General features: G+C 40.8%; 1 protein-coding gene across 4 annotated transcripts in view; it reads right to left on the bottom strand.

Moving 5' to 3' along the window:
* CYLD (CYLD lysine 63 deubiquitinase) overlaps nt 1–23,680 on the bottom strand; it is a 170,682-nt gene that overhangs the window by 39,265 nt on the left and 107,737 nt on the right. For all 4 annotated transcript variants that reach the window (XM_089684206.1, XM_089684204.1, XM_089684203.1 and 1 more), the window contains 6 exons: nt 21,421–21,480; nt 19,094–19,476; nt 8,031–8,196; nt 7,393–7,534; nt 7,180–7,302; nt 3,971–4,062 (listed from right to left, as the gene is read on the bottom strand). In XM_089684206.1, the coding sequence (XP_089540332.1) occupies nt 3,971–4,062; nt 7,180–7,302; nt 7,393–7,534; nt 8,031–8,196; nt 19,094–19,476; nt 21,421–21,480 (966 nt within the window). The remainder of the gene's footprint in view (nt 1–3,970; nt 4,063–7,179; nt 7,303–7,392; nt 7,535–8,030; nt 8,197–19,093; nt 19,477–21,420; nt 21,481–23,680) is intronic.

Genomic DNA, 23,680 nt, shown 5'->3' with positions numbered 1-23,680 from the left:
ACTCTCACTCTAACTGTAAATGTTAGAATTCCAAAGATATTGCTAATGCATTTAGCAACTATTATCAGTCACTCTATGACCTACGCAATGACACTACTACCCCACAACCAACATCAGCTCTCATTTCTACTTTCCTCCAATCCGTGAATTTACCCTCACTCACCCCAGACAAGTTAGTGTCTATCTTGAAACCATTTACATCCTCAGAAATTCTCGACATTATAATACATGCCCCTAACCACAAATTCCCTGGGGATGATGGGTTTACTAATGAATACTATACATGTTTATCTAACAAAATAACGCCTCACCTTCTGTCAGTCTTCCATCTTGCATCCAACTCAGGCTTATTCCCTTCTGAAATGCTGCACGCAGTGATGTTGCCATTCCTAAACCAAATAAGGATACAACGAAACCTGCCAATTATGGGCCAATATTCCTCTTAAATTCTGATGTTAAAATATTTGCCAAACTACTTGCCTTAAGACTACACAAAGTTCTGCCCCACCTTATCCACCCAAACCAGGTGGGCTTTGTACCAGGCTGTCAAGCCCCAGGCGGCACTAGACGTCTAATCAACTTAATAACCTCCACTGGGGCTTCCCAAACGCCTTCTCTGCTCCTCTCCTTGGATGTGGAGAAGGTGTTTGATAGGGTCGACTGGGGCTTTCTCCAACAAGTACTCTCCAAATTCTGTATTACGGGCTGGATGCACTCCGCCATTATGTCCCTCTACTCCAATCCATCAGCCAGTGTTCTCGTTTCAGGATTATTGTCTAACCTCATAACTATATACAATGGCACTAGACAGGGGTTCTCCCTTTCACCTATCATATTCACTTTATTTATGGAGCCCCTTGTGCAAAAAATAAGAGGTAACCCTGACATCACGGGTCTCCATTTGGCTAGCAAACACAAGTCTTTTTGCGGACGATATCATGCTACTACTCTCCAAACCCGAGATATCACTCCTGGAACAACAACGTATTTTAGACCAATTTAGCGAGGTGTCTTATTACAAATTAAACGCAAATAAAATCCCAAATCCTAGGGATTAATGTCCCTCATTACCTAAAATACACCTTATCTACACAGTTCTCTTTTAAATGGACTTCTTCCTCTATCCCTTTCTTGGGAATACAATTAACAGAGTCTCCAACTCAACTATTCCACTACAATTATCAATTCTTTTTATCCTCGCTTCCCAAACTCTTGGACAAACTCCGCACGCAGGTTTTATCTACTTCTGGTAGAATAGCGGCCCTAAAATTGATAATCCTTCTGAAGTTATTATATTTGTTTCGCACTCTCACCATTCCACTCAAATGCATTCTTAAGTCAACTTCAAAAAACCTTTAACCAGTTCGTATGGAAACATAAACCCCCCAGATACTCATCCGGTACTCATGAGACACAAGAAAAATGAAGGTATGGGTTTACCTAATATACTTAATTATTACAAAGCATGTGTTCTAGACCAACTTAAACACTGGTGGACTCTCCCAAACCACAAACTTTGAGCACACATAGAATCCTCCACTCTTCCAGTAGGATATTTTCTACTAATCGCCATCAAACTAGAAGCTCTGTACTCACCTACCAAGATCCTTCCAGTACTCACAACCTTTAAAGCATGGTCAGATTTTAATCCTCCTTCCTTATCAAATACACTCACACAGAAGGTTCTAGTCCCCCTCTCGGTTCTATACCACTTTATCCCGCATATCAACCTCACTCTATGGCAATCCTATGGTATCAAATACTTTGTGGATATACATGATAATGACTCCCTCCACACCTATGAACACAGAGAACATTTCTCCCTTCCCCCTTCCTCCTTTTTTACCTATCTACAAATCTGGGATTTTATCCATGCTCACCCAATACCCTTGCACCTGTCGCTACCTATTCCGCTTAATAGATTCCTTCAGGAATCTTCATACTCTATAAAAGGCATTTCACTATTTTACAATTGGTACAATCAGACCAATTGCTTTTCTAAAACAAATACTATCTTAAAATGGGAACGCATATTAGGTACTGCCTTTTCTGAGGAAACTTGGCAAAGAGCCTTTCTTTTACATACTCCGCCTCCCACTGCGCTACCCACTTGGAATCATATAAAAAAAATCGATACAACTCTCTAAATTTTATCCTACTCACAATGCCCAGTGCTGGAGGAATTGTGGAGAAACCGGTTCTCTATACCATGTTTTGTGGCAATGAAAATTCTTACGGTCCTATTGGAACTAAATCTTCCACATAGGATCTCTGATAACAAGAGCTCCGATAGACCCTGACCCTGCCTTAGCTCTATTACACCTGGGCATCCCAATTTCCCTCCCAACACTAGGTTAGTTCTCATATTTCTTGCAGCTAAACATACAATCACTAGATTGTGGAACTCAAATCAAAACCCTTCTGTCTTAGACTGTATATCCACGCTTAACCACCAATGTGAAATGGAGAAAATGTTATCTATTACTAACCTAACGATTTCTAAGTTCCGAAAGTTATGGTCATTATGGTTAAACGACCCATAATGTACTGTTGACTCTAACTGATATATAAACACCTACCTATCTTAATTTTCAATGATTATGCTGTCTAATCCACGGAATGTTAGCTGCTACATTCTACTCCTGGGTTCTAACCCACTCTTTCCCCCTCCTTCCTACCCCCCCCAACCCTCATTCTACCCTGTCCCCCCTTTCCCCTCCCTCATTCCACCCATCTGTTTCCCCTTCCTTATATTTATTTAAAAAAAAAAAAAAAAAAGAAACGTATAATCTTGTACTTTTTTTGCCACAATATAGGCTTCGAGTTCTGATGTATTGTTCATAGCTTATTATTCTATAAGCATACTTGTAATGGTAAATACACTGAATCTAACTTGTGTTATCCGTATTTGTATGTGTACTCATACGTTAATAAAGAAATATTTGGAAAAAAAAAACAAGCAATCTCACTGACCTCTGCAGATGCTTGCACTTTGGATCAATTAATCCTCAAATGTTCACGGCAGAAGAAATGAAGCTCAGGTTGTTTTCTCAGCAACTAGGATAAGAGCTATGCTCCCCCTCCTCTCAAAGCACCTGCTTTCTGTTTGCATTAAACATTAGAAGGCTGGACAGCTGCCGAGTCACTGTTGGAGGAATGGGAACGACAGGGAGCTGAGCTCAGGTTTTCTAAAATCATTCTGCCAGAAGTTTAGCTCTGGGAGAGGAAGCTTAGCTATTTAAGGAATCAACTTTATATCAGTGGTTCTACTGTGAACTTTAAGGATGAATATTGTGGTCATTTTGTCTGCAGCTGCAGAGATCAGCTAGTGCTTGTTGTAAACCTCAGACATGAAATATGAACAAAGCATATCCCTTATAGCATGTACCTGTCTCAATTCAGAGCACTAAGTGTAATTTCTCTCTGCTGCCTTGTTCCTCTGCTATCTGGATGGGTCACTTCTGACAAGTTTCTCTTATACCAAGGAGGTAAAAAGGTGACAGGGAAGGAATCTCCAGCACACAGCCTGTGATTGACCACCTCAGCTCTGTTCCTGTGTTGTGTGAAGGAGGGTGTGTCCCTTCCCTCCAATGAGGTCTCACTGAGCTTTGCAGAGTGCAACTTCAGCTCCCTGACAACTCTTTTTTTATCACTTTATATCTGTATGTTCCAGTGTTTGGTAGCATGCTTCCAAAGAATTACCCATTCCAAATGCACTTTTCCTGCTAGTTATAAATCGATAATCTGCTTGCCATCTTCTCTCCTCACCAAATGTTTCAGAAACTTTTAAATAGAAACGTAGGAGTACTCAAGAGAGATCACAAACATTTTCCTAAATTGACAGCAGCAATAAGTCCACTTAACGTCCCCTGAAAAAGAGGCTGTTCTCAATCTAAGAGGCCACAGCTGTGCTGCTGAAATGTAGCTGAAATAACCATGGCAGTCTTATATAACATTAACAGACCCAAACCTTTTTCTTCTGATGTAAATCCTGATGCAGCTTCCACTTTCTCCAAAATTTTCCTCAGTTTCATTATTTTTGTAGCACATACATATCCATATCTGAAGGTAAACATGAGACACAAGATAAATAAACAAATTAAAAATGGTGCCTATCAAAAAAAAATAATTTTTGTATTCACTGTAAAATCCTTTTTTTGGGGGGAGTCCATTGAGGGATGCAGGAAGTCTTCAACCTTTGGGTCTTACTGCTGCCTAGAGGAGAAATGGACACTGGCAAAAAAAAAAAAAAAAACCTGTCAGCCAGAAAAGCATAATCCTACCCACAACCAGTATACCTCAGTTGTGTAGCAAAGTAGTACTGAGAGCATGAATATAAACACAAAGGGGTGAAACCTATGTCCCTCAATAGACAAAGAAAATATGATTTTTGTACATACCATAAAATCTTTTTCTTGCTTGTCTATTGAGGGTAAACAAATTAATTAACCTTTGGCCCATCCAAAAGCATCCAATGGGAGAGTGGGCATACAAATGCCAATGGGCCCAGGAAAACAGGCAATTGAGTACTACCTACAGTTCTCAGAGCGACCTAAAGGAATGTAAGCTCATAGCTGGCATCCGATGAGGACGGAACATCCACCATGTAGAAATTTGAAAACAAAAAAAGAAGAGCTGGCTGTGGCCTTGCAAATCTGGGAATATTGATGCCAAAAAGACCACAGATCTAGTAGAATGTGCCTTAAAAGAAAAAGGTGGAACTTGAAAGAAGCCATGGCTGAGAGGTAAAATGTGAAAGGCAGAAACTACCTTAGGCAAAAATGAAGTCCTGCATATCACCTTGTCCCGATGCAAAACCAGAAATGGTTCCTTGCAGGATGAGACCTCTAGTTCAGACACTGGCCAGTCAGCTACAGTTGCGTCCGTAGCAAATACCACAAGTGTAGGAAACCTCAATCTAGCATAAGCCTGCTAGGTACTAACAACAGCTCAACAGTGAGCTGCAGAAATTGGCATAGCAAAACTCTCTCAGCTCTGGACCAATAACTTCATAAGGAATTTCCAGACATTCTGGCTTGACCTGAATAGCGGAGTACAGTGTGAACTAGAACAAAGACGAATAGTAACTGTGAACTGCAGGACTATCACAGAGTTCATTATTTGTATAGATAATGAAGAGAGAACTAGAAACCTGCACTGCTTGGCTAACTGGAGAGCTTTATATGGCATTCCACATCAGACTTGAATCTACCAGTAACTGTAAACAATTGGAGGAACTTTAGGAAATGAAGGGCTGTCGCAGACAGAACACGAGGGTAAACTGGAAAACCCTGTGCTCATTGGTTGACTGGAGAAATTTCCTGGATTCAACATATCCGGTATGAATCTACCAGTAGCTGTGGTAGTAAAACAAATCTCGCAACAGAACAGAGAACAGCAAAGCTGAACACTGTCCTGAGGACACCAACACTCCACTCTCCTGAGGATACTAGCTAAAACTGAGGCATGCTGGTTATGGGCAGGGTTATTCTGTGATAACAGTTTGTTTTGTTGCCCGTGTCCATTTCTGTTGTAGGCAGCACTATAACATGAAGGTTTAGGACTTCCTGTGCAACTCAATGTACAAGAAAGAAAACAAAATGACTGAGCTTGCCATTATTATTATGATATTGTATTCACATAGTCTTTCTCAGCACAGTAAACCTTTACTTATCATATGTTATGTATAACTAATGTACTGCCATTGCTTAAAAAACAACAATGCACACATATATGCTGCAATCACCTGTTATAACACATTTTATTTGCCGCACCAATCATTATTTTAAGCTATGTGATTGTTATTGTCAGCAAATACAATGGCAAATACAATTTGTTATATCTCAGCAAACTGAGCTTATGAACAATTATTATCAATACTTTGGTGCTGCCAGGGAGCAGATACCACAAGGTACCTGTTATTTAAATAATCTTCTTTTCCTCGCTCTGATTTAGCTTTATTTTGTTAATGACCTGTCTTTCCTGGATTTCATGACTAAGCACCATCAACTGCCATTTCACTTAATCACTCACATCTTAATGGCCAGTTGGATCACTTTCACAGGACACAGGGATGGCAGTTGATAAAGCTTAGCGACAAAATAAAGCGAACTTAGGCCGTACTAACAAAGTGAAACCATATAAAAGAGGGGCAAAGAAGACATACTGGTAGACGTTTATCAATTCTGTTGCATGGCAAAGCAATGCTAAACAGTGAGATGCATCATGAGACAGATTTGTTACAAAGTTACAGGCTGAGTCATGAATTTCTTTAGCTACTCTAAAGTTGAACCCATTTGGAACATGACCTTGATGACTTAATTATGTGTCCGTTTCTCATCATCAGTATTAAATCTGTCCCAGAAGTCTGCAAATGATGGCACTTGACTGCCTAGGAATAGAGAAGCACAGGTCTGTAAACTTATCGCAGAGTCTCTGCTAAAGGAGACGGAGCTTGATTTGCGACTAATTGTGTAGCCAATTTGCTTGAAACATGCCAGCCACTGTTCTAGTTTAAACAGAACTATACTCACCTTCACACCATCACTGCACTGTCCTGGAGCTCCCTGCAGGTTGCTAATATCTTCGGCCTGTCTGATTCCCGGTACCGTTCTTTTCCCATTTTCATTGGCAGGGCTGAAATGATGTCATTCATCTCAGCTCTGCAAAAATTGTACACAAAGCTGCACATGCGCAACTCAGTGTACAGGGTGGACAAGCAGATAAGAAACTTTAATGCAGAAGAGACATTATGTTAATATGTATCTGTATTAAAAAATCCTGCCTGTTCGCCATTTTATTTTTTTTTATTTTATTTTTTTTAAGTACCACTTTGATAAGGTGACAGCAATTATGCTATGACATCTGTTCTCAATCAGGATGGTTAAAATGAAGTACTTTGTACTGTAAGCCTAAGGTGGTAATTAGACTGAGGTAATAGTTTTCATTATTATAATTCAAGATTTATATAGTGCCAACTGCATTACACTATACTTATCCCCAGTAAATCCATCTTTATATGGTTACACCATATATGTTTCTGTAACTGGCAAGAAACAGTAGAAGCAAATATGATAACAGATTATGCCTTCTTTGAAGCATTGCTAAAACACTATATATCTGGATCACACATGTATCAGCAATGCATGTTATTAAATGTGAGGCTGTGATTTAACCTACATTCTCAGAGGATTCACAACCTCCGTCCTAAGAAGTGCTTGTGTTTCACTGTAATATTCCACATCAGTTTTCTCTTTCGGTCTCAGAAGGACAGAGTCTAGCACAGAACTGAAGGAAAATAAGCTGTATGAAAAGAGGAGTGCAGTTTTAAAATGTTATCAGATGTGTACAATCATAAAGCATATAATGGATATAAGAACTTTATCTACTCACCAAAACAAGGTTGAGTCAAGGTAGCAGGAGTTGTAATGGCCCTGGATACCTTTCTTCTTTCCAATCATTACCTCTAAGCCTTCCTTTTCTGTTCGTGGAGGAGTGTTCCCTTCAACTACTTCACTTAAGTAGCCGCCAAAAGCTTACAACAGAACAAAATTTAAATTTACTGTTAATACTATTATTAATACTTTTAACAATTATGACAATATATCTTTCCTTATGGACAACTAAACCACCCCTAGTGACACTTCTCAATCAGATCAGTCAAATTAACCAAAGAAAACCAGTTAAAATCCCACAAGTGTCCTGCAAGATTAGATAGTATAGATCAAAAGGTCCAGGTTTTTACGATTACACAGAGGAGCTATTAAGAAAAGAAAGTTGTAAATAAAACAGTAGTAGAAGAAGTTGCTTGAGCAATGGCAGAGCCAGTAAAGCTCCCAATATGTTACTGGAAAAGGTGTGACCTCAATCTACAGGGACAAAACTTTTAATAAATCTATACACGTGCCTTACAAAGGAATGAGCACACGTTCTAGGTTTTCTAAAATTATACTGGGTATATTTATATGGCATTTTTAGAAACAAATAGTCATAGTGGAGCTCATCCAGTTGGGTGTCTTGAAGGGTGTTACCTAGGGAGTTACAGCGCTCAATCTGATTGGAGACCGGTTGAAGTGATGCGAACCTCGAGTCTGGCCTGCAGCTCTTCAGTTTCACAAAAAGTGCTTTTTTAGGGGCACAGGTAAAATATCTTGTCCCCTTGAAAGTGCCGTCAGTGCATCCTGCACATTCGTCTTCCTAAGAGGTAACCAAAAGAAAAGAGGAAAAATAGTTACATTGTTCAACAATTACATTGCGACAAAGGAACTGATTCCATAAAATAGTAGAAGAGTAATGAGTACAAAGTTGTTGTCAGCAGTAATCAATCAGGTTTAAAGTGGTTGTAAACCCTTACGTATATCCAGTGAAGTGACTGGCCTCAGGTGATACACAGAGATGAAACAAATCCTCCTACATAAGTTGTACCCGTTTATCGGCAGTCTTCTCTTCTCTACACCTATTCAAAGTGTTGAATTTATAAGCCTGTCTGAGAGTTCAGAAAAAAGGGGGCAGAGAGCTGAAGTCACACTCCACAGAGCTCAGTGAGGAGAGCTCTAAGGGCTGATTGGAGGGAACAGACACACCCCTTCCACACAGCTCACAGGAACAGAGCGGAGGCTGTCAATCTGCTGAAGGTCTCTCCTGTGTCACCACTTTTCTCTGGTTTCAGGAAACCTGCCAGAAGTGATTAATGATGCTGACAGCAGAGGAACAAAGCAGAAATGACACTTAGTGCTCTTAATTAAAACAAGTGCACACTATAGGGGGTTGTTTTGTTCAAGTTTCATGCCTGAGGTTCACAGCCACTTTAAAATTTCACAGAAAATTTAAACAATTAATTCCTATTGTTCACACAGTGGAAACCTATGTATTTTCTCAGTGCAAGTTTCCTTTAAACCTTTTATCCCACATGAAGAGTAAAGACGAGTTGGGTTTGGTCTGAGCCCAGTTCTTGAGAACCCGTCACATGATCAACCTCCCACAGGTTCTATCAAACTGGATTAGAACGAAGTTCAGAATAACAATTCTATAAACAAAATTATTACCTTTAAAGTGAAACCAGTTGCATCTGAGCACCATAATGCATCTGAATTAAAAATGCTATTTAATTAATTTCTAATATTCAAAGCACACTCACCCATCCATCCATGTCTCAATGCTTTATTTTGCTGAGAAATCACTTTGAAAAACACCCCCTAGCATTTCTTGCTGTGGCCATCTTGAGTAAGGGCAGACGATTCATGTAGCATTTATTTATTTTATTTTGTCCTTGGCTCGGGCATGCAGGCAGGAGGGTGTATTTACCTGAGAAAAAACCTCATCTCCTCCTCCTGAAGACTCCTGGTATGTACAACTTGAATTCCCAAAAAATTTGGGATGCTGTGTAAAATCTAAATTAAAAACAGAATGCAATGATTTGCAAATTTCAAAGACCCGTATTTTATTTATTTATAAAAAAAACATATCAAATGTTTAAACTGAGAAAATGTATAATTTTGAAATTGATGGCAGCAAGATGTCTCAAAGTTGGGACAGGACAAGAAAAATCTGGCAAAGTAAGTTGTACTAACATGGAAGAGCTGGAAGAACATTTTTAAACTAATTATAGGTTAATAGGCAAAAGGGCAGTAACATGATTGGGTATAAAAAGAACATCTTAGGGAGTCAGAGTTTCAGAAGTAAAGATGGGTGGAGGCTCACCAACCTGCGAAAAGCCGCATCTGAAAAATTGTTGAACAATTTCAGAATGTTCCTCAACATAAAAATGCAAAGACATAATATATCATCATCTACAGTACATAATATCATCAAAAGATTTCAAGAAGGCCAAAACACAAAACTGGATGCCCATGATATTTAGGCTCTCAGATGGCACTACATTAAAAACAGGCATGATTCTGTGATAGACATCACTACATGGGCTCAGGAATACTTCCAAAATCACTGTCTGTGAACACAGTTCACTGTGCCATCTAAAAATGCAAGGTAAAGCTCTTTCATGTAAAGAAGAAGCCATATCTGAATATAATAAAGAAACACACCAGTCTTCTCTGGGCCAAAGCTCATTTAAAACGGTCTGCTGCAAAGTGGAAAATTGTTCTATAGTCAGACGAATCAAAATTTGATATTCTATTGAGAAACCATGAGAGCCTCGTCCTCTGGATTAAAGAGATGGACCTTCCAGCTAGTTATCAGCACTCCGTTCAACAGCCTGCATCTCTGATGTTATAGGGGCGCATCAGCGCGTATGGAATGGGCAGCTGGCACATCCGGGAAGGAACCATCAATGCTAAAAAAATATATCCAGGTTTTAGAGCAACATATGCTACCATCCAGACGATGTCTTGTTTATGGAAGGCCTTGCATATTTCAGCAGGACAATGCTAAACTGCATACAGCCTCTATGAGAACAAAATGGCTTTGTAGTAGACCAATCTGTAGGTCAGACCTTTCACCAACTGAAGAGATTTGGAGCATCTTACACCAAAGAAGAACCAAGAATGTTGAGCTAACTGTCAGAATCCTGTATCAGGCAAGAATGGGACAATATTCCTCTCCTAAAACTTCAGCAACTGATCTCAGTTCCCAGAAGTTTACAGAGTGTTGTTAAAGAAGGGGATGCTACACCATGGTAAAGATGGCCCTGTCACAATGTTTTTGAAACATGTAGCTATCATCAATTTCAAATGACCATTTCTCAGTTTAAATGTTTGATATTTTTGCTATTGTGAATAAAATATGGGTTTATAAGATTTGTAAATCAATGCATTCTCTTTTTATGTATATTTTACAAAAAGTGTCCCAACTTTTTTGGAATTGGCATTTTATTATATAAATTGCCTAGCCATAGAAACCAGGAAGTAACTGAAGACATGCAGAAGAAAAGTTGAAACAAGTAAACATGATATACTTAATGTTGTTCAAGAAAGTGAAATTCCACATTAAAGTGTATCTCTAGGTAAACTTTTTCTTCCCTCCCCCTAAATGTTGCATAAGCAGAAAAAAAAAAAAAAAAAAAAAAAAATTATATATATATATATATATATATATATATATATATATATATATATATATATATCACATACACACACACATACATACATACATACACACACAGGTAAACAGTATCTCACAAAAGTTAGAGACCTTGCGCTCCTCCACCTTCTGTTTGAGGATGCACCACAGATGCTTATTAGGGTTTAGATCTGAAGACACGCTTGGCCAGTCCATCACCTTTACCCTCACAGCTTCTTTAGCAAGGCAGTGGTCGTCTTGGAGGTGTGTTTGGGGTCATTATGTTGGAATACTGCCCTGCAGCCCAGTCACCGAAGGGAGGGGATCATGCTCTGCTTCAGTATGTCACAGTACATGTTGGCATTTGTGGTTCCCTCAATGAGCTGTAGCTCGCCAGTAACGGCAGCACTCATGCAGCCCCAGACCATGACACTCCCACCACCCTGCTTAACTGTAGGCAAGACACACTTGTCTTTGTACTCCTCACCTGGTTGCCACCACACACGCTTGACACCATCTGAACCAAATAAATTTATCCTGGTTTCATCAGACCACAGCACATGGTTCCAGTAATCCATGTTCTTAGTCTGCTTGTCTTCAGCAAAACTGTTTGCGGGCTTTCTTGTACATGATCTTTAGAAGAGGCTTCCTTCTGCGACGACAGCCATGCAAACCAATTTTATGCAGTGTGCGGCGTATGTTCTGAGCACTGACAGGCTGACCCCCCCACCCCTTCAATCTCTGCAGCAATGCTTGCAGTATTCATACGTCTATTTCCCAAAGACAACCTCTGGATATCACACTGAGCACGTGCACTCAACTTCTTTGGTTGACCCTGGCGAGGCCTGTTCTAATTGGAACCTGTCCTGTTAAAACACTGTATAGTCTTGGCCACTGTGTTGCAGCTCAATTTCAGGGTCTTGGCAATCTTCTTATAGCCTAGGCCATCTTTATGTAGAGAAATAATTCTTTTTTCAGATCCTCAGAGTTCTTTGCCATGAGGTGCCATGCTGAACTTCCAGTGACCAATATGAGAGAGTGAGAGCGATAACACCAAATTTAACACACCTGCTCCCCATTCACACCTGAGACCTTGTAACACTAATGAGTCACATGACACCGGGGAGGGAAAATGGCTAATTGGGTCCAATTTGGACATTTTCACTTAGGGTGTACTCACTTTTGTTGCCAGCAGTTTAGACATTAATGGCTGTGTGTTGAGTTATTTTGAGGGGACAGAAATTTTATACAAGCTGTACACTCACTACTTTACATTGTAGCAAAGTTTCATTTCTTCAGTGTTGTCACATGAAAAGATATAATAAAATATTTACAAAAATGTGAGGGGTGTACTCACTTCACACACTATATTGCCAAAAGTATTGGGACGCCTGCCATTACACGCACATGAACTTTAATGGCACTCCAGTCTTATTTCGTAGGGTTCAATATTGAGTTGGCCAACCCTTTGTAGCTATAACAGCTTCAACTATTCTGGGAAGGCTGTCCACAAGGTTTAGGAGTGTGTCTATGGGAATGTTTGACCATTCTTCCAGAAGTGCATTTGTGAGGTCAGGCACTGATGTTGGACGAGAAGGTCTGGCTTGCAGTCTCCACTCCAATTCATCCCAAAGGTGTTCTATCGGGTTGAGGTCAGGTCTTTGTGCAAGCCAGTCAAGTTCCTCCACCCCAAACTCGTTCATCCATGTCTTTATGGACCTTGCTTTGTGCACAGTCATGTTGGAACAGGAAGGGGCCATCCCCAAATTGTTCCCACAAAGTTGGGAACATGAAATTGTCCAAAATGTCTTGGTATGCTGACACCTTAAGATTTCCCTTCACTGGAACTAAGGGGCAAAAGCCAAATCCCTAAAATACAACCACACACCATAATCCCCCCTCCACCAAACTTTACACTTGGCACAATGCAGTCAGGCAAGTACCGTTCTGGCAATCGCCAAACCCAGACACATCCATCAGATAGCCAGATAGAGAAGCCCCACCTATACCTGGTGTCCCTCCATGCCCATTTCCCCTTCAGTGGCTTAACTATTGAGACCTAGACATGATCCTGGGGGCCGCCAGGAATAGACCGGATCTCCACCATGAAAACGTCAAGGACTCCATTTTCCAGGATTACTCCGCGGAGGTGCAACAGAAGAGACGTACCTTCACAGAGTTTCGCAAGCGCCTTCAAGAACAGGGAGTCAAGTACAGTCTTCTGTTCTCGAGCAAGTTACGGGTGATTGATGGAACCTCTGTCCATTTCTTCAACACCGTGGATGCTGCCACGACTTGGCTGGATAGACGTTAATCTGCTGGGATGTGCCTCTTCAACCTTTCCCAGTCATTCGGAACCAATGGTGTTTCTCCAGTGGGACTACCTACTTCCCTGTCTCGGCAGTAGTACATAGTTTCCATCACATGTTTGTTGCTGGTCAACTTTATTCTGCATCTCTGGGTGTACACACAGTCTTCAACCCATAGATGACGGCATTGGTCTACAGGAGCTTACCTGCCACCTGCAAGTTTTTTCTTCAATTTTTGTTCTTATTTTTTCCCTCTGTCTCCACATTTTGATGGACATCCTTTCAGGATTAACTGCCTTTTTTAAATTGATTCCAGTCTGGGACCCCTTTACCATTAATTGGCTGTAACTGGATATTTTTGTTTTGGGCTAAAGCTTCTGTCTCTCAGGCCTAGTTTTAGAAGCTCATGTCTCTTTGGCAGGGTAGGCCTCAGGGAAACTCTTTTCAGAGGATTTTTTTGTTTCTAATGTTACTTTTTTTGGTGTGCTGGCTTGTGTCTCCTTTGCTGCCCTCTAGGTCCCCGCTCTCTCTTATGGTGGATCAGCTAATCCAACTTCCATGCCCTTCAGACAGTCATGGCGGGTAAAGGTCTTAAGAGTTTCGCTGTCTTATCTTGGAATGTCCAGGGGTTCAATTCTAAATTTAATCGAGCCCTGTTATTTAATACATTAAATCTCATGTACCCCAGATGCTGCTATTGCAGGAGATGCACCTATTGGATAGCAAAATCCTTGCCTTAAAGAAACCATGGGTATTTTTGCTAGAGGAGTGTCTTTGCGAATTAGTAAATCACTGCCTTGTGTTATTGATGCTGTACACCTTGACCTTCACTGCAAATTTGTTATCGTGGTTCTGCATATGTGGGGTCAGAAATACATTATAGTGTCACTTTACATTCCACCCCTTTTTCTATTCTACTCCATTCCATATTAGATAAATTGTCCCTTTACTATCCAGCCAAGTTGTTAATCATGATTGACTTTAACGCAGTCTTGTCTCTGACCTTGGATAGGCCTCCACCCTCTAGGTCCTCTTCGAGAGACCTTGGGATCTGGACCCAGGCTGTGGACTTAACAGAGACTTAGCAGTGGAAACACCCTACTGCCCGGACATACTCCTGTTTTTCCACGCAACATAAAATTACATCCCGCACAGATCTGGTCTTTGTGAACTCCTCCCTGTTGGCTGATGTTATGGGGGCTGACTATCTGCCCAGCAGCCTGTCAGAGCATAGTCCATTGGCACTGACCATTCGCTCCTGGGATGCTCATAAAGCGTACTTCTGGAGGTTGGGTCCCCAGTGGATCTCTCACCTTAAGGCCATGGAGGAGATTATTGCTGCTATTCAAACCAACTGGCTTACGAACTTCAGGTCTTTTGTGGGATGCCTTTAAGGTCTATAATTAGAGGCCAATTTCTCTATACGGGCTGATCACACTTCTGAGGTTTCAGCTTTTCAACGAGAGGTTGATGAGAAAGCTGAATCCTATGCTCCTTCCCATACCCCAGACAATTTTGCACATTTACTGACCTCTAAGAGGGACCTCCACCTTTAAAAGGCTGAAGTTACTAAGGAGGATTTACGACAGAGCAGACAAAGGTTTTTTGAACAGGGGGATAAAAATGGTAGATTTTTGGCTATGCTTGCTCAAAATCATAGACCCCTTATCACTATTTCTGAACTCTGTTCCTCTGATGGCTCTATGGTTTACTCTACTGAGATTCTGGAGGAATTCCTTAATTACTATAGCCAATTATATGCTTCCTCTTTACCTCCAGATTTCGAGGTCTCCCGCCTTACAAACCTATTAGATCCCCTGGAGCTAGGTTGGCTTTCAGACAGGGAATGGGAGATGTTGATGCTTCCCATTACCACTGAACAGGTACATACAGTTGGCATCCCAATTGAATTTTACAAAACACATGGTGACTTTCTAGCCCCTAGACTGGCCTCCCTGTACAAAAAGTGTTTGGAGGACAATTTGCTACACCCTCAACGAATACTGACTATATTACTCAATTCACAAGAGTCCAAAGAACCCTACATCCTATGCTTCCTACAGGCCTATTGCCGTCCTTAATTTGGATCTCAAAATCTTAACAAAACTCTTAAACACCAGACTTGGCAGGATTATAGGGCTGTTGCATCGCTTGACATCGAAAAGGCATTTAACATGGTCGAATGGCCATTCCTTTCGGAGGTGCTGCGTACGATGGGAATGGCTCTACGCTTCATTCAATGGCTCCGCACTTTATACTCTCAACCCACTGTGTCGATTAGACTTAGGGGTAGCCTTTCGGCCTTCTTCCAGTTGGCTCGCAGCACTAGGCAAGGCTGCCTACTCTCTCTGACCCTCTGTGCCCTGGCAGTCAAGCTTATTGCAGAAGCTCTTCGAACCTCATCTGAAATTCGTGGACTACAAGTGGGCTGGGTGGAGGAGTGGGTGGCACTGCATGTTGACGACATGCTGTTCCTCCATGATGTGGGTCCCTCCCTCGTGGGTGCACTTCAAATCTTAAATATGTTTTCTGGTGTCCCTAGCCTCCGGGTAAACTAGAACAAATCTATACTGTTTCCTATTGATGAGGGTGCTCAGGGATGCCCCGGAAGATCTTCCTTTGCAGTGGGTTGACAAATTTTGCTACTTAGGGGTTATTATTTCTCGTAATGCATCTGACTATATTTCCCTTAACTTAACTCCTGTCACACAAGAGGTCAAGGCTAAGCTGAGCGCGTGGGGCAATTCGCCGCTGTCCCTACTGGGACTTATTAATCTTGTCAAAATGAAATTACTCCCTAAGTTCACCTGTTTGTTCCATCACTCCCCACAATGGATCCCCAAGTTCTTTTTTACCCAATTGAACCAAATGTTTCCCACCTTCATATGGGACACTTAGCCCCCGCGCTATAAATTAACCACACTCATGAGACCACCACTTCAAGGGGGGCTGGCATTTCCTGATCGTCCCAAATATTTCCAGGCCTCACAGGTGGTGACGGCTCACTGGTGGCTTCAACCTGAGGTTGCCAATTCTCGCATAATGCTGGAAGCAGCCGTACTGGGTTCCCTGCCTGCTCTACAATTACTATCTTTTCGTGGTCTTAAGGCCCCGTATCCCCTTACTCCATCCATGCTCACGACACTTAAAGCTTGGAATGCGGGCATACGTTTTGAGTCTCATACGTCCATGGAATTGTCCCCTCATGTACCCCTCTGGAACAACCCTATTTTGCAACATTTTTATGCTCTGCCAAACCCACAGGCCTGGGCAAAACACAAAATTAAATCTATCTCACATAATAATGGGAGACTGCTACCGTTCCCCTCTGTCAATAATATAATGTCCCTCCTCATTTTCTATTTTGACACCTGCAGCTTGCTCACACCTTCAGTAGTCAGTTTTCACATCAACCAATTCAGCTTAAATGTTCTGATTTGGAAACCCTCCTTCTGCTGGATCCTCAGGACAAGCTGGCTTCGACACTATATAATCATCTCCTTATGGTGGCTTTGCCTGCCTTGTCCACTCTCCGTCAGAAGTGGTTATTGGATATTCTAAATTTGACCGATGAGGACTGGACAGATATGTGGGATATGTCCTTTAGGAAGTTAGTCTCCCTTAGGGACAGGTTTACACAATTTAAGATTCTGCATAGAGCCTATTACACGCCCCAGAAGATCCATAGGCTTAATCCCTCAATTCCTCCAATTTCCTGGCATTGCAATCAGGATGTTGGTGACTATATACACATTTTTTGGTCTTGTTCAGTTGTACAGGGGTATTGGGACTCAGTGATGGATGTTATAAGCAAGTTAGCACAGATCCTACTTACTCCCTCTCCAAGAATATGTCTGTTGGGCCTGGCAGAGGGTTTTTCCAGCACTGTTGCTGGGAAGACACTACTAGGCCTACTGCTATTATGCCACAAAGGCACTCAATCTGCACTGGAAAAAAAACAGAGGCCTCCACAATTGTGTACTGGAAACATTTAGTAGACTCTCAACTCCCACTTTACAAAGCCACTTCTATAAATAGAGGTTGTCCTCGCAAGTTTGATAAAGTCTTTCCAAAATGGTTAGCAGATACTACCACTGTATAGACCCCCCTGGCACCCGACTAGAATCATAAGTTTGGTGGATTGTTGGCCCTGTATTACTTACTGTTCCTGTAGTTGAGGGGGGACCTATGTTGGGTGATTATATATGCCAAAATGCGGTTGCTGTAACTAGAGTCACACATGCACACACCTTTATTTTTTTTCCTATTTATTTCTTTTGTTTTTTGGTTATGTCGTTGTACTATTTTACACTATATTGTTGGATAATCCCGCTCCTGCGAGTGCTAGGCTTCCAGGTCCTGCTTTTGTGTTTTTCAAAAAATTTTAAATTAATAAAGAGTTTGCTAAAAAAAAAAAAAAAAAAAAAAAAAAACACTTTCAATTTGTATCTAATCAGACAGGCCCTTGCTGTACATAATGGAAGGTATATCTAAAGGGCATTGTACAGAAACAGTACAAGAAATTTGTATCATGTATGGCCAGCCCTAGACTTTACTTAGGCTTTAAGGCCGACTTGTACCAAGTGAAAACTACTGTAAAGCAAAATTCCAGGCAAACAGCAAAATCCATACTTGAAATATATGTACACACACACATACAACTGAGTAGGAGCTGACAAGGAAAGCAGTAAGCTTACTCAGTACGAAATCAGAGAGTTGAAGGATAACCTAACTAACTTGGAGAGGTTTATGTACTACAAGAACAGCCGCTTAGGAAGGTAAAACAGTATGTTTTTATCACCCATATATTTAGCCGTTTCCTGCTTTTTCAAAACAGAATGCTGCCCAGGTTACATGTAGTTCTTGTCATGTGACTAAAAGTTTAGGCATTTGGTCAAACGAACCATAAAAACCAAAACAGATTAGCACCAATTCATATCTAATGGTATCTAAATACAAATCCTATAAAATATTGCTACAATTTATAAACCTAATGAAAAGATTATAACAGTGCTACAAATGAAAATATGCAAATGTAAATGGTATACACAACATATTACAGTCTAAAAAACAGAAATATCAACTAGATACTATAAAAACATAAGTCTCATTCACGCGGGTGCTACGGCCTGTACACTATGAACTGTCCAAATGTTTAGGTAGCTGGAGCTTACAGGTGATGCATGGACTCAGCTGCTTGTCTTAATTTAACAAGCATGCAGGTTACTGTGTCACTGATGCTGCATCCCCATAGAATATGGGATGCCTGTGCCCAGCATCTGGCAGTTTCAGTTGCAAAAAAACAAATGGCTAATTCACGGTGCACCCTCAGTACCCATGTGAACGAGGCTTTGGGAGACAAGGCATGGACCTGTATATAAATAAATTGCGGGTCTTCTACCTTTTAAGCCACACTTGTCTTTTAAGCATGTTTTTATTCTTGGAAACAAAATGAGTTTTCTTGTTTTAAGGCAGTATACCTCTGTACTTTTTCTCCTTTAATTCACAGCACTGACTGCGTCTTGGTCTCCAGGTAGCAACCGCGAATGAGAAAATCAGAACGGATACCTGCACCCATTAGAGAAGTTCACTGCACCCTTGACATAAAAGTTAAAAGTTGTGCCCAGGAATGTAAGTCAAGAAAAACTTAGACAATTTGAGCACCTTTTCAAACATCCCCATGAATCTAAAAATCACCTGTGTGTCAGTCATGCAATTAGGAGCATTCACTGGTTACCTTATGTGATATTAAGTAAATTGTTGTTAATTACCAGCTCCAGTCCTGCCAGCATTTCATTTACTCCTACAGGTTGACCAATCCAACGGATCACCCCATAGAAAGGTGGGTTCTCCTTAACCTCAGCAAGTGATCCCACCTCAAGGCCATGCAAATTAGACATGTGGGGCAGTTCTGGTGGGCTGTCTTGCAGGGAAGTATGGTTCATCTCTCCAATGACTGACTGCACAGACAACGAGAGAGGGGTATGTCCCATTGTGCCATTGGTACTGGACATCTTGGAAAGGCTGAAGGGGAGAGAATGGAATCTATTCTCTCCTGGTGAACAGCTGCTTGCTGTAGGCTGCAAAGGAGGGGAACAATGTCCATATGATGATGGGGAAGTCTCTGTCAGAGATTTTGCAGAATCTTCAACAACTAGAAGAAATAACATAGATATGAGTCATTAACAGATTGGTATACTACACGAGTTTACAGAACATGTATAAATGCTTAGTAGCAAAACCATATAATTTCATAACCAAGTTTGTCCCTTCCCTAATGATAACACACAGCTTTCATGAAAGACATATATCATCCCAGTATTAACCCTATGCATTCACCTTTGCTTCTGATTGAAGTGTATATATATCCAAAACCTGTTTTTTTTTTTCGTTTTGGATAGAGTATTCAAGGGGTCAGAACCCGTCATGTTTTTTTACTCTGTGTCCCCGTTCAGTATATATACCCTATTTTTTCCTGGTGACCCGTTACCAGAAGAACATTTGATGAGAAACCAAAATCTTACAGTTGTTACCAGAATAGAATTTGAGGGTAAATCTTCTAATGCATTAAGGTAAAAAAAACTTTAAGGCGTGAAAACGACTTTAAGTTTGGACAAGGTGGAGTTTTCTAGAAAATTAAAAGAACCAATTTTTTTTTATGTGTGAGCACAAACAGTTTTATTCATTGTAAGGATTATACTGGTTACTCGTCAATTGAAAACGTAAAGGGAAAAAAAAGTATCTACACTTATGCTGCCCATTGGCTGAGGGTTTTTGGGGTCAAGTATGACAAAGATTAATCATGCATTAGGTCATACAGGGGCCCTGCAGTAAAAAAACAATAACAAGAGCTGAAATGTGACCATCTAGAAAGCCCTTTGATCCAAAGCCTGTTGGAGTGGATCATTGTTTGTATAGTGCTTGACAACTGTCTGTTCATCAGAATAAAGACTGGCCTGTGCTTACATAATCCTAGACTGCGGGTCCACCAATAGGAAGGTACAGGCTGCCATACCAGGTCAGCGGAGTGGCTCTGCAATAAAACTGTCCACTCAGTTGATCATATGATATTGTTCAAGTCGGCAGGTGGAGAGCAATGCTTATGGCAACAGAAGCTGACAGAGAGGACTGTGGCCAGTCATTAGTCTGCACACCAATCACTGAGCGTGAGGGTATGCTCTGCCAGGAGAGTCTGGCTGTGAAGGAGCAATACCGCGATGCTGTGTGTTGGATTGTTGAGAGTTGAATAAGTGGGGCGGGCCAATAACCTGGCTTGTGCAGCAGAGAGATGGCAGTAAGCACCTACAGATACAGAACTCCAGGGTAGAACCATTCTATACATCACTGTGACAGATGTGGGGTTAGGGGAGGATACAGCTCCGTAAATGGGCAGCACATTTTCTAACACGCTATTTTGCCAGCATGCACTGACAAAATATATGTCAGGTCACGATGTTTGTGGCACTGGTACATAGCAGAGAGATACAGATCCACAGAATACACATTTAAAGATAAAGGGGAACCATGTCAGGATGGCTGTATGGGATTTCAAGATTTCTAATGGTTGCCCTGCTATGCAGCTGAAGCATTAAAGAATATTTATTTATTCTTAGGCACATATCCAACATTTCATATTCCTGATATGTGCCTGCTATAACATGTACTATGAAGTATGTGTATAAAAAAAGTATCCTGTTCTCTTTGTATTGCTTGCTTTGTGTGAAATCCCTGGTGTTCTTGCCAGTCCCTCTGCTTTCCTAATAAACACTGACCACACTAGGCATGAGAGCACAGCGTGCTCCTCCTCCTCTAATGATCAGACTTAACCTAACATACCCCACCTACACAGCCATTTACTGGGAAGACCAGTGTGCTACTGTTTCTCCGCCCCCATCTCTCTGAACTCCTTATGCAGCTGATAACAGAGGGCATTTGAAAAAAATGTTTATGTTTATCTCTATACACAAATGTTTTGCCTTTCATTTCTATTTTAAACTGAATGTGGTGCTTTACAAGATGAGGATTCACATATACTTTAACCTAATGTCCACAACATCCTAAAAATAATAGTCCTTATATTAAAGAGACACCATTATACCTTCACAGCGGCTGCTTTCTTGCATACCAGAACTTCCTCCTCGTAATGATCTCTCTCGAGCTGTGAAGACAAGGACACCATTCATACACAGATGCTTTCAACTGTATGTGTTAGCCAATACACAGTATACACTGCTAAGTTATTTCTGTTATAAGACAATGCAACCCGGAAAGGAAAATAATAATTAGATCTTAAGAATAACTGCTGTATAACTTACTTCTGTATGAAACCCTGCCACCATTCTTTTTATCTTTTAAAATCTATGTATTAATTATCATGTACTGTATATCTGACGGTTAAAAAAAAAATTCTTGCAATAGGTGCCAAGGTCTACAAAGTTTACTGCAGGATATGGATCACATAGATCCAGGGAGGTCTTCTCATGAATGTGGAGGGTGATACAGGCTATATCGAAGTTTGCTTTCTCTTTCTCAATATGGGTGCTATAAGCAGCACTTGCGAAAATTTCTGCCAACCTTCTTTTGGGTTTACAAGGAGATTCGCAGCAGTCACAACACAGACAGATAAGCAACTGCAGGCAAAAACAACTGTTCAGCCTTCCTTTTTTCTGAAAATTAAGTTGCACATGCCTTCCTGTGAAGTCAAGTGTGGTGTGACATAAAATTCTTGATTACCGTAACTGCAACTACTCTTAAGCTACTCATTTTTACTAGTAAACTCAATTATCTATAAAAGACATGGGCAGGAACAAAGACAAAGTGTATAGTAACAAGATAAAATGCTTGAATCTTACCTTCACGTGTGTGTCTATAGTTATAGAATACACACACACTATACTGCATTTATTTCAAGGTTATTTAACCTAGCCCTACCACGTGTTGGGTGTGCCGATATCTATAAGGCTCCATGCACACTGAGTGTTTTAGTAGCGCTGCTGTGTAAAGTGATGTTAAAAACGCAGGTTTTTTTGTGTTTTTGCCTTTCCCATGAAAATAGCATCTGAGGCTACAATATGTAGAATTTAGGGAAATAATCCAACTGCAAATCAGAAGGACAAGGATTTTGTTCCCCAATATAAAAAAAACAAAACTGGCAGTTGTTTCACTGGTCCTTTGCTCTCCTTTCTACTAAATCAGCAGTAATATTACTGGTTTAACTTGCTCATTTCTCACTTTTACTATATCTGCCAGCTAAAGGAACATATACTGTATAGGACACCAAATTAATGCATCTCTGTAATATTGTTTTTGTTTAAATGCAAGCAGTGTGAATATGCTGCTAGAAGAAGAAAAAGACAGTAAAGTCATCCATACATGGAGTGAAAATCAGCAGGTTCAGCAGAGACTGCCTGAGATTCGATCCATAAATGGGCAGGCTGATTGTACCCAAGTCGATTTATCGATTGACTTGGGTTCACGCAGCCTGTCTGATTTATTGACATTCGATTACTGCCAGCGGCTATAGCCCTGAGACAAATGAAGCGAAGAGGAGTACATCCCCTAACATCCCAGCGTCTAACTAGGAGATATTTGTGACTGATGTAGGAGGAAATCAGAACCTATCCCAATAAATTTTACTTTACCAAAAAGTCAGTGTCCACCTTTGGCAACTTACTATTGTTAGACCATATCTGCAAGTAATGAATACCAACATGAGGATGAATAAGAACAAACATGACAATGGATTGCAACATTTCAGGAAGAATAGGGGAAGAGCATCATTTTCTGCTGCTAAACTCATTGCGCATTTAGCTGCAGATAGCTGTAAAATAGGAATGTAACGTTGACCTTAGACGCAGCACTTTCTTTGTTTTCCTAAATGCAGCTAAACTGTCTGTAAATAAAAGTTACTAAACATTATGTATGAATAACGTGACTACTATGTATTGTGTTAGTCTAGCTGCTTTTAGAAAAGCCTTCTAAAAGCAGCCAAACTCTGAGATTTAGACACCCGTGTGAATGTAACCCAAGAGATAGATGGACTCATCTTTCTTCTCCTTTCACTGTCCTGTCCAGGGTGAAGAGGAGACCTGTAAGTGAAACTGATGCAGGGAAGGATCAGGTCCCCTCCCCTGTCCTCTGTGTGGCAGAGTATTGTAGACCTCAGGACTGGAATAATGGTTTTTGGCTCTTTAAAAAGCTCTCATATAGATAAATTGTCTCTATATTTAGTTGCTTGCCTAGATTTCATCTTTAATAAAAAATGGTAGCTGTACAGAAAAACAAGATTACCTAAAGCTACTGCACATCTAAAGAGCACCGAGAATGGCCTCTAAATGCACATACAGCTTAGGGTTTCT

This window comes from Staurois parvus, unplaced genomic scaffold, assembly GCF_062004578.1.
Source record: "Staurois parvus isolate SC_StPar_1 unplaced genomic scaffold, SC_StPar_1.0 ptg000339l, whole genome shotgun sequence".
Classification (NCBI taxonomy): Eukaryota; Metazoa; Chordata; class Amphibia; order Anura; family Ranidae; genus Staurois; species Staurois parvus.
The sequence above is the reverse complement of the archived record's forward strand: the minus strand, read 5'-3'. Positions and strand labels throughout refer to the sequence as shown.